This window comes from Ursus americanus, chromosome 2 (assembly GCF_024610735.1).
Source record: "Ursus americanus isolate L20-20 chromosome 2, mUrsAme1.1.p, whole genome shotgun sequence".
NCBI lineage: Eukaryota > Metazoa > Chordata > Mammalia > Carnivora > Ursidae > Ursus > Ursus americanus.
The window spans coordinates 67,716,066-67,724,581 of record NC_142128.1 but is presented as its reverse complement, the minus strand read 5'-3'; the positions used below and the strand labels follow the sequence as shown (position 1 = coordinate 67,724,581).

General features: G+C 43.9%; 1 protein-coding gene across 1 annotated transcript; it reads right to left on the bottom strand.

The window, feature by feature from the left end:
* Positions 1–1,345: 1,345 nt before the first annotated feature.
* LOC123785646 (alpha-1,6-mannosyl-glycoprotein 4-beta-N-acetylglucosaminyltransferase-like) lies at positions 1,346–4,530 on the bottom strand. The gene is made up of 3 exons (XM_045787475.2): positions 4,423–4,530; positions 3,274–3,430; positions 1,346–2,487 (listed from the first exon to the last, which is right to left on the bottom strand). The coding sequence occupies exons 1-3, from the start codon at positions 4,528–4,530 to the stop codon at positions 1,346–1,348; spliced, it is 1,407 nt and encodes a 468-aa protein (XP_045643431.2).
* Positions 4,531–8,516: the final 3,986 nt, after the last annotated feature.

The following is an 8,516-nucleotide window of genomic DNA, read 5'->3' as shown; positions in this document are numbered from 1 at the left end:
TTGATACCTATGTCACCCCATTTTTCTATGTCACACAATTTAATTACTGATTTCTGTTGTTAAGTCACTTTTTGGTGTCATCCATGTTTGGTTCATCCTATTGCTCATACTGTCTGTAACAGTACTTAACCTTAAGTATGTAATATTTGATGAACAGATACAGGAAGGACTGTGTAATCCTAACTCCTTATTTTTCAATGGAAGTAGAAAGATTTTTGTTGTAAACAACATTGTTCCTTCCCTCAGGAAGGTTATAGCTGCTGTTATACTATTGTTAACTTTTTAGAGATAGATATAGTATTTTAATGCTGTAATCAAAGTATTTTGTTCTCAGAAAAATGCACATATGAATTCCTACCAAATTTTGCATACAGTTCTAGGAGATTCATAGGTACTTTGTTTTATTCATAGATATTTTAAATGTCCATTCCTGAATCCCAACTAAACGAACTTTGCTTCAGCAAGGTCTCAACCTTGGCACCCTGGAGGTTTTGGTCTTGCTATGGGCTGAATATGTTCCCCCAAATTCATATGTTGAACTCCTAACCCCCAAGGTGCTAGTAATAGGAGGTGGAGCTTGTGGGAGGTGATTAGGTCTTGAGGGTGGAGCCTTTATGAATGGGATCAGCGCCCTCATAAAAGAAGCCTGAGAGCTCCCTTACCCACCTCTGCCATATAAGAATACAGCAAAGATGCCGCCAGTCAGCTATGAGCCAGGAAGCAGGACCTTCCCAGACAATAAATCTGCCAGCACCTTGACCTTGGACTTCCCAGCCTCCGAAACTGTGAGAAATAAATTCCTGTTGTTTATAAGCCACCCAATCTATGGAATTCTGTTATAGCAGCCCAAACAGACCAGGACAGGTGTATAGATCTGATCCAAAGTCAGTTCCACCAGGATCATAGTTCCACCACTATGAAGACTGTTCTAACTCTAGATAGGGCAATAACTCCTTCATGGAGAGATCTTGGGATGTTACACTTATTTGTTGATGAGAACCCAGGTAGTTCATGGAGACTTCTTCCCTCTTTTTGGCCCTTGGAAGCCAGAGGACGTTGTCTTGTCTCTGCCCCTCATCAGACTATGTTATCTATCTTGAGTAACCTATAAAAATCAGAATTAGGATGACCACACATCTCAGCTTGTCTGGGGCAGTCTTGCTTTCCACATGTTGTTCAAGTGTAATTTTTAATAGTGCCTCCTTTCCTTCTCAAAAGTGTCCCTGGATAATAAATTACACGGTCCCTACTCAGAATGAGCAGGCTTTGATGGATTTTATCTTTATTTCTGGTCAGCTGTGTAGATTCCATTCCCTGGCCCCACCCTTCCAGAATTCCCATTGCGCTAACTCTTCTCTTCCTCAGGCTGAGTCCAGACTCTGATCTGCCTGACCAGGAGCCAAGACTTTTGAGATGCTAGCACGATTAATCGTATACAACTCAACTCCTCCACAGAATCTTCTTCATAAAATACCCTCTGGTCCAAATGTCCTTCTACCAGTGGACCTAGTAGGGTATAGCGGGTGCAGCCTCTGGAATTCTCCAAGGGATCATAGCCCAGTTCCACTTGCCCCTGCTGTAGCCAGTACAGCCCTTGTTTGTCAGAACCTGTCAGCACCTCTATCCGGATGACTTTTTGTGGCTTCTCCAAAATCACTGTCAGGTAGTTGCCTTCTACAGGATCGAGGACAGAGTAGCACTCCTTGTTCAGAATATAAGCGTACTGTGGAATAACGTTCAGTCCTGCCATCATGTCAGTGAGGACGTTGGCAACAGGGTTGTCTGGTTCACCAAAGACCTTTTCCTTCTCCACAGGAAAGCATGTGTCCTCAAACACAGAATAATTGCCCATGTGGTAGAAGACCGAGGGACTGAAACGAATTGGAACATTTTGGGCCAAGAGAAGACGGAATTCAGAGAGAAACAAATGAATGGGAATGTTCTCATGGAAAAGGAGAAAGAAAGAGGTCAGACGGGGGAGGTCACTGTTGCGGAAAACTTTCCCAGAGAGGCTCAGGCTGGAGAACTCTAGGATCACCCAAGATAGTTCTTTCCAGGCTGATAATACCCAATAGATGGTAGAAATAAATTTGGGGGTGCAGTGAACATAATCTTCTATCACCAGAAAGTATTCAGAGAGGTTGAGAGCAAAGTTCATGAGGAGGGCATAACTGACTTTCTGCCTGGAATAACGTGCTTCGCAGGGTGAGGCGTGACTAACGTTATTCAGATCTCCCGGGAGAGGAGAGTCACTGAGATCACCATGGATCAGGAGCAGCTTCTGGGCCTCAATGTGTGGTTTGAAGAGGACTGAAATATTGGCAACTGTTTGGTTGAGCCATTCGGGGTCAGGATCTGACAGGTGGACCAACACTACGATACAATTCAGCTCAGGTTCTGAGGAGGCTTCGAAAAGGGACTGCAAGGTGTCCAAGAGGTAGGTCCCGTGAGGGCGCTTCTCTGAGGAAATCCCCACTGTCAGCAGCTCTAGGGGTGGAGGGAGATAAGGGAGCCTTTACCACCTACAGATGGAAGAATTCCTAGGTCTCTCCTCTCAGGTCTTCCCCTAAATGCCATACCTGTGACAAATTCACATTTCCTTTCCTTGGAAGAGTGTGCTCCAGATATGAGGTTAATAATCTCTGGTTAGAAGTCGTGAAGTGGTTTTATTTGATCACAAACGTTAAAAGGCTGTTGGTGGAAACTTTATGAAGAACAAGCGTCTCTCTGATGGGGGAGCTGCCATGTACTAAAGGTAAATTTCCTGGCTTGGCCAGTGAGCCAGGCCTTGACCTCAGAGTTTTCTCAGCTACTGTGGATCAACTGGACCTGGATTAGAGGATCTCCAGGGAACTACATAAACCCAAGGGTTCTGGAAGTCTAGTGTACAGCGAGTCAACGTCCACCCACCCTTTTCTTCCTCTACCCAGTGCTTTTTACCTAGCTCTCCTCTCCTCTCCTCCTCTCCCATCCTGTATTCCCCCCCCGCCCCGGCATGGGGGGGTCCATGATGAGCTTCACTATGGAATGGCCCCTTAATAGGTCACTATGGACTTCTCAATTTGTTAGTCATTCAAGGGGGTGGCCAGTGGGAAGAAAGTACACTCAGGATTATAACCTGCACCAAATTTTATAGCATGGCCCTCCCTCAGACCACCCTGCTTTCCTCCCCAGAAGCCAGCTCATGTTCCTTTTTTACCCATCCTCCTTTTTCTTGTTGGAATACCTTGTCTGACCTTCTCCGAGTCTGACCACTCCCTCCCCTATACTCACTCTTTTCCTGGGGAGGGGATCCAGCCAGGAATTTGTAGTTGGCCTGTCGGAGTAAAGGGGAGGGTTTCTGTAGGTCCTTGAAGGTTGCCAGGTAGTTCTTGCTTTCAGAACTCATTTGCTCCTGGTTGAGCTGCCACAGTATTTTCTTCTTTTCTTCCTGCTGAGGATAAGATGAACATCAGCACTGATGTTCATCCCGAGGCCCCTGGAGACAAGTAAGGGGCAGATCCCCCTTTTAAGACAGTCAGGGCAAGCCCCAGGATCCAGTCACCAGAGAGCCCAAGTATCAGGACTTAGCTGACTGCTGTCCCCACTGCACCATGAGAACACACAGGATTTTCCAGAAGGGGTGGTGGGCCCTGGAATCCGGTAGAAAGTAGGAATACTTGTAGGAGTTTCTAGGCTTCTGTGGAGTAGAACTTGCTAGCCCCAGCATGCCTCACATCTAATTTCTCCTACCATTATTAGGCTGGCCAAAGTCACCTAAGTCAGCTTAGACTGTGCTGGGTTCTGTGGTAGGTACTGAAGACCAGTGTCTGGTCCTGTCCTTATGGAAGATACCCACAGTGCCTCAATTCTAAAGCCCTTTCTTTTACTCCACTCTGACCATGTGCACATTTCTCAAACACTTCCCCACATCCACCATGCTTTGCTGTAGCTGGTCAGAAGCATTAAGGAAAAATATAGACTCCCCAAACTTGAGCATGACCTGCATTGGATTTGGTTTTCTCTACTTGCAGGTGTCGTGCACATGGGAGAAGTTATTTTAGGGTTCAATGTGTCTCAATCCCTTCATGTGAGAAATGGAATGAATCACATCTCTTGTGCCAGGCTCCAGTGGGGGAAGAGGCCAGCACTCAGGCAGTCCTCATCCCATGCAGGTCCTGAGTCAGCATGGTTTTCTAGACGTGTCTGTGCATTGCTCTCTCCACACTTAAACTGCCCCCTCTTCCTCTTTGCCTTTGTTCAAATTTTATGCCTCTTTCAAGGCTGGTTCAATATTTACCTTTTCTCTGACACTCTCCTGATTCTTCAAGCACCCTCTTCTTAGAACTTTTGCCATGATAACTAGAGTGTTTGCATGACTGGAAAAAACTTCCCCCTACCGAAGTATTGACAAACAGTCCAATCTCAGTCTCTGGTACTTACCAATGGCAAGTTATATGGAAGATGTTCTTCATTATTCTCTTGGAGGAAGAAGTTCAGGAAGATTAAGGACACAGCAACTATGATACATTTCCATGGGCAATGATGCATGGTGCTGGAGCCTGGAGCAGCTCTGAAAAGAAATGTGAGCAGGGTATGCATCCCGAGTGCCTCCAGCTCAGAAAAGCTTAGGGACGGCCTCCTCTTGCCTGGAAGCCTCCCACTTCCTGTCCCCTCTTCCTTCCTTCTGGACACCATTGCCAAATTATGTCAGCCGTCTTTCCCCCACCCACCTCGACCCCCCTTCCTACTTGTAGCCATCTAAGGAGAGACAAGGGCCAAGGAGGTTGATTCAATTCCACGTCTACCTTCTTCACCTCCTGTCTGGGTTTCCAGGTGACACTGGAGTAGCTTCTTTTGTTTATCCACTCTTGGAGTAGAGACCCAACCAGAGAGAATGTGTTGCCAAGAAGAGGAAATCAAGTGTTAGGCATTAATCATATTCTTCCCTAAACTCCAAATTCAAGTCAAAGTCTCTACTTGGATGTTATTGATCAATCAATTGGGTCTTGTCTGTTAGTTCCCTGTTTAATTTTTGTGTCTGATCCTTCTTCCCAGGATTATGTTAAGCAGATTATGATGTTTTGAATTAAGTCAGAGGGACCAAGGGAAGCTCTTGTTAGTATATCTCTCCCCATCCTGAACTGGTGACTAGGATGGAAACCTAAAAGTGACCAGAAATTTCTAATGACGTGAAAGTCTTTACCATGTTTGGAGTGCTATATCCACGGAGTCTTTTAGTCTAACAGAAGATGTGGCTTGAGGGTTTATCGGAGAGCTGGAATTTCTCTGAGATCAAGGAGAAAATACTTTAATGTTTTTATGCATGCAGGATGGGGTCCCAGAGTGGCTCCTCTGAGGTAGCAGAAACTAGTCACCCCTCCCAGGAGACCCTGCTTGACAACCATTGTCCAACCTGAATGGGGGGCTTGTTACCACTCCAGCCTCACATCAAGCACCTGTTCCTGGATAAGGTGGGGCTAAAGTTTTAAAGCCTTTTATCTTTTATCTCAAACTCAGAGGTGTGGAAATTAACTGTTGGTTCGAATCTAATTAACGGAAGTGGATATTGAATGTTCCTGTCCCCTATGAGAAGGCTGCCACAGATGGTTCCTGGAGGAGTTATAGCTCGCATTCTGCCCCCTCCCCACCCAGGCTCTGTGACGCTGTGCTGCTGGGGGATGCGCCAGTCACCACAAACTGGTCCCCAGATCTGCAGTTCTTACGTGGGCCTCCCACTTCCCAGAACTGCCCAGTGGGCGTCTGAAGTTTCCTTTTCTTCTATTCTCCTTAGCTGCTCTGTCTCGTTACCAAGATCACATTTCCAGTTCTTCCTTGCTCTCCCCACCACTCCCCTCCATGCTTGACTTCGCATTAGGCAAAAAAGCACATTTGGCCTTTTACTAAGGAAAGAATATAACCAAATGACATTGTCTCTTATCAGTTCAGCTTTTTAGATATGAAAAACAGAACTTGGGGACCCTGGGTGGCTCAGTCGGTTAAGCATCTGACTTTGGCTCAGGTCATGATCCTGGGGTCTTGTGATTGAGTCCCACGCTCCACGCTCAGTGCAGAGTCTGCTTGTCCCTCTCCCTCTGCCCCTGCCCTGGCTCGTGCTCTGTCTCTCTCTCAAATAAATAAAATCTTTAAAAAAGGAAAGGAAAGGAAAGGAAAGAAAGGAAAGGAAAGGAAAGGAAAAGAAAAAAGGAAAGAAAAGAAAAGAAAAACAGAACCTGCCTTTAGGATAAGATCTTACTTACAATAATATTTTATTTCCTTTCAGTTTTATTGAGATATAGTGAACATACAGAACTGTTTACATAGGTTTAATGTGCACAGTATAGTGGCTTTACTTACATATATTGCAAAATGACTACGGCCATAAGGTTTAGTTAACATCCATCATCCCATATGGACATACACACACACACACACACACACACACGCACACACGCACACAGGAAAAAAACCACATTTTTTTCTTTGTGATGAGAACTTTTTTTTTTTTTTATAATGATTTTTTATTATATTATGTTAGTCACCATACAGTACATCCCCGGTTTCCGATGTAAGGCTCGATGATTCATTAGTTGTGTATAACACCCAGTGCACCATGCAATATGTGCCCTCCTTACCACCCATCACGGGTCTATCCCATTCCCCCACCCCCCTCCCCTCTGAGGCCCTCAGTTTGTTGTGATGAGAACTTTTAGTATTTAGTCTCTTAGCAACTTGCAAATATACCACACAACAGAGTTAACTACAGTCATCATGTTGTACGTTACATCCTCAGTACTTATTTATTTTATAACTGGAAGTTTGTACATTTTGACCACCTTCCTCCACTTCCTTCTCCCCTCAACCCCCTACTCCTGGTTCTGAAAATCTGATCTCTTTTTCTGTGAATTTGTTTGTTTTTTAGATTCCACATATGAAAGAGATCAGATGGAATTTGTCTTTCTCTGTCTGACTTACTTCATTTAGCATAATGCCCTCCGTGTCCATCCATGGTGTCACAAGTGGCAGGATTTCCTTCTTTTTGACTGCTGAGGAGTATTACACACATTTTCTTGACTCCTAATAATGCTGTTTGAGAAGTCCATGTATTTAAAAAATATGGTTTTCTACCACAGCATAACTACCCTGAACTAAAACCCTTTTTCCTTCCCTTCTCTTCCCCTTTTGAATCCTCTCTTCCAATTTTTCCTCTCCTCTCCTTTCTCCTCTAGGAACCAAAAAATAAACAAGCAAACAAATAAAAAACTATTACATTGAAGTTAAGATGGTTAGAGAAAAATCTAGGACTTTTTTTGGCATTAAAATTGTGTATAATTTTAATGTTCATTTATTATTTTTTTTCTTTTATGGTCAGTGATTTTTTTGGTCCTGTTTAAGAAATATCACACACTACATGGTTGCAGAGATAGCCTCTAACGTTTCCTTCTAGATCTGTAGTGTTAATTTCCCCCCAGCTTTATTGAAGTATACGGTAATTGACAAATAAAAATTATATGTGTTTGAGGTGTACGACTTGATGTTTTGATATACGTTTATGCTGTGAAATAATCACCACAATCAAGCTCAGTAACATATCCATCACCTCACATAGTGACCGTTTTCTTTCTTTTCCTTTTCTTTCCTTTCTTCCTTTCCCCTCTCCTTCCTTCCTTCCTTCCTTCCTTCCTTCCTTCCTTCCTTCCTTCCTTCCTTCCTTCCTTCCTTCCCTCCCTCCCTCCCTTCCTTCCTCCCTTTCTTCCTTCCTTCTCCCTCCTTTCTTTGGATGAAAGCCCTTAATATCTACCTTTTAGCGAATTTCATGGATACAATACAGTATTGTTAACGATCCTCACATTGCTGTACACGAGACCCCCGAGCTTATTAATCTTGCACAACTGGAACTTTGTACTCTTTGACTAAGATCTCCCCATTTCCCCTCTCCCAGCCCTGGCAACCACCATTCTACCGTCTGCTTCTAGTAGGTACGTTCTGGTATCTCATTGTGTTTGTTTTTCTTTTGTAAACTAAGATTTAATTTTTTTATGGTAAAATCAGCTTTTTAAAGCATAGAGTTCTGTAAGTTTTGGCATGAATATACTGTCATGTAGCTGCCACCATATTCAAGACAGAGAACACTGTCATCACCTCCCGAAATGTCCTCATACTTTCTTGTAGTCAATCCTTTCCCTCATTCCCAGCCTCTTGCAGCTATTCACCTGTTTTCTGTCTCCACAGTCTTGCTTTTTCCAGAATTTCATACCGATGAAATCATGTGGTATGTAGCCTTCTGAGTCTGGCTCTTCTCAGTACGCTGCATTCGAGACTCATCCGTATTTTTGTGTATATTAGGAGCTCCTTCCTTTTTACTGCTGAGTGATAGTCTACTTTAAGGATGGGCCAGGGCTTCTTTATTCATTCATAATTGGATGGATATTTGGGTTGTGTCCAGGTTTTGGCAATTACAAATAAAACCACTAAAGATGTGATAGTCTACTTTAAGGATGGGCCAGGGCTTCTTTATTCATTCATAATCGGATGGA